General features: G+C 38.4%; 1 protein-coding gene across 1 annotated transcript; it reads right to left on the bottom strand.

Moving 5' to 3' along the window:
* Positions 1 to 950: 950 nt before the first annotated feature.
* LOC110892586 lies at positions 951 to 2494 on the bottom strand. Its single transcript, XM_035981218.1, has 3 exons — positions 2474 to 2494; positions 1202 to 1718; positions 951 to 1114 (listed from the first exon to the last, which is right to left on the bottom strand). Exons 1-3 carry the CDS (start codon positions 2492 to 2494, stop codon positions 951 to 953), a joined length of 702 nt encoding a protein of 233 aa, XP_035837111.1.
* Positions 2495 to 2850: the final 356 nt, after the last annotated feature.

The following is a 2850-nucleotide window of genomic DNA, read 5'->3' on the forward strand; positions in this document are numbered from 1 at the left end:
ACGAGATTGACTGCGACAATATCCAAGGGGGAGTCTGTTAGTGCATTTATGTCTATCGCCTTCGTCAATCCGAGCCGTAGCGAGAAACTGAAGATATCAAGCTTATATTGTAATAACTAGTCAAAAGGCAAGGTGGAAATCTTGTAATTAATGAGAAATCTCACTAAAAGCCTTGGCCTATAAATAGGGATGTTATGTCATAGTTTAGGGACTTTTGCTCATTTTGACAATTTGGAGAGCTCTAGATCTAGAGAGAGAAAGTGATTCAAGGTTCTTGTACTCGTCATATCTTTCAATAGAATCACATTATTTGTACGTTCCTGTGTTTAGGTCACGTTCGTGTACGGATTCCGCACGTCACACGTTCGGTTTGCAATCGTTTCGGAGTAAAAACCGGTCCTACAAAGTTCGCATCTTTCAATTAAACAAAAAATATAAAAATATCTGGCAAGCTTCATAAACTGTGACAATTGTTTTAATTCAATCGAATCCACACACAAACCACATACTCTTCGTGGCTTCGTGGTTCGACCCCTTGCTACCACTAACTATCTGTTAAGGGTAAATTGGGCTTATAAATTTTATCTTTGATCGGAGCGCGACACTCCAATCAAATATACATTAAAACACAACACGATTCATGATGAGTGCAATACCAAATGTACATGGAATGACAATTACATAAACCACGAACAATGCATGCATCAGATATAACAGGCTACCACATCCTTCACCCCAACAAACCACGAACAATGCATGCATCAGATATAACACATGAGGCTATTTAAAAAACAAAGTTAACACTAAAACACAAAAGTAACAAGAACATAAATGTCCAACCCACCAAGTTTTAAAATCAACAAACAAAAATCCAAAACAAACACACGAGAAAATTAAAACAGAAAAATCAAAAGTTCAGCAAAACACTTAATTTTTTGATAAAAAAGTTCTTACTCTACCATGTCTTCATCATCTATATCTGCATCATTTCCAGATGTGTAAAACACATCATCAGCAAAATTTGATCCAGGACCATCACCATCACCTTCAACAACTGTATCATCGTCACCTTCACCAATTGTAGCGTCATTACGTTCAGCATTCCGCGAAGCACCTGTCTCAGGCACAACCACGGTGTATTTCTAACACGTTACTCTGTTATGACCATATTTTTTACATAATGAACATTGACGACGTTTACTTCCAGACTGACTTATGGCTCGCTCCTTTTGAGATTTGAGGCGTTTATGAGAACCACAACCCTTGAACCTGGTACCAACTGGAACACGGATAGTGGTCGTGCTCTCTGGAGAAACTCCCAGCAGTTTAGCAAATCGATTACGTCGTGTCTTAGGAGGTGCATTTATCTGAGCTTCATCAGCGACTGACATAAACTGCTTGATATGATAACGAAAATTACATAACTGATCAAATTTTGAAATCAACTTGTTCACAACATACTCAGTTGCGTGACTAATCTCACGAACACAACGGTTAACCTCCTCACTACGATCTGGATCTCCACCATCCGTAAGAATGGACCTGGGGGAACTATTTGGAATAGCTTCACGCGTCCAACGCCTCAATATATATTGTTTCGGAAACTCCCTTACATCAAGAATCCGTAACACACAAAAAATGCGACTGCACAACAATCCAAACTGCTCAAACTTGTTGCAGTTACACTTAACAGTAACATCCTCCTCGCGTATCATAACCTGTAACATTGAATATCCATAAAACACAGTGCATAAATCAGATGGATACTTAAAAAAACACAAAATAATGTATAAATAAACTAAAACACAAAATCACCTCAAAGAACGAAGAACATGGCTGATCGAGATCCTTTATAAAAAAACTTAATGAAATCACCAACATGATCTAATCTGACACTAGTACAATGATGAATAGCATGTTGAATCTCAAGTTGAACATCAAACAATATAGTTCTGGTATATATCAGAACTGCTTGCTACTCGAGAACAAAATCACTCCACTCCGCAGGGTTGGTGTATCGAGTGTCATGATCGTTTTTTCGATGGTCGCGTCTTTGCGCTTCGATAGCTGTATCGAAGTGGCTAAGAAATTCAACCCACGTGCACTTTGGATTGCTAATCTTTCCAAAAAAGTTATTCTCGCTTTCGAACCTAGATGATGTCCGCATAAGACCAGACATTTCTTTTCACGATAGTAAGCTGGAATCCATGATTCATGGAGCCCGTATATATACGTCAGCCATTCATGGTCGGTTAAACCGAAATCATTTAAAATAGCTGCCCATTCAGTCTCAAATGCTTCGGGCATTAGAGAATCAGTCCAAACAATTGCAGACAATCTTTTCCTGAAATTGGTATTCGAACATAGGGCAGCCCCGACTTAAAGGAACATTTTAGCATGTATGTTAAAAAACAAAAATTAAAACACAGTAAAAATACACATGTAAAAAAAACTTGTCATAGAAAAAACATACCTTTGTAGTGAGTTTATCCATGATGTGCCACATACATAACTGATGCCTCTACTCAGGCCAAACATCCGCTATAGCCCTTTTCATCACAGGGTCTTGGTCAGTAACGATCACGGGAGGCGCGTACCCATATGCGTCCTTGATCGCCTTAAGTAACCAGCTATACGTCTCTGCCGTTTCAGAACCAAGAATTACAGCACCAAGTGTGACGTTCCTATTGTGATTATCAATCCCAGTGAAAGGGACAAACATCATGTTATACCTGCAAACAAACAATAAGCGAATGACAAAATATCATAATGTATTTATAACACAGTAGGGTGTAAAACACAATGAATATATAAAAAATTAAACTCGTCATTACTTGTTCCGCTTGTAGG

This window comes from Helianthus annuus, chromosome 12 (assembly GCF_002127325.2).
Source record: "Helianthus annuus cultivar XRQ/B chromosome 12, HanXRQr2.0-SUNRISE, whole genome shotgun sequence".
Classification (NCBI taxonomy): domain Eukaryota; kingdom Viridiplantae; phylum Streptophyta; class Magnoliopsida; order Asterales; family Asteraceae; genus Helianthus; species Helianthus annuus.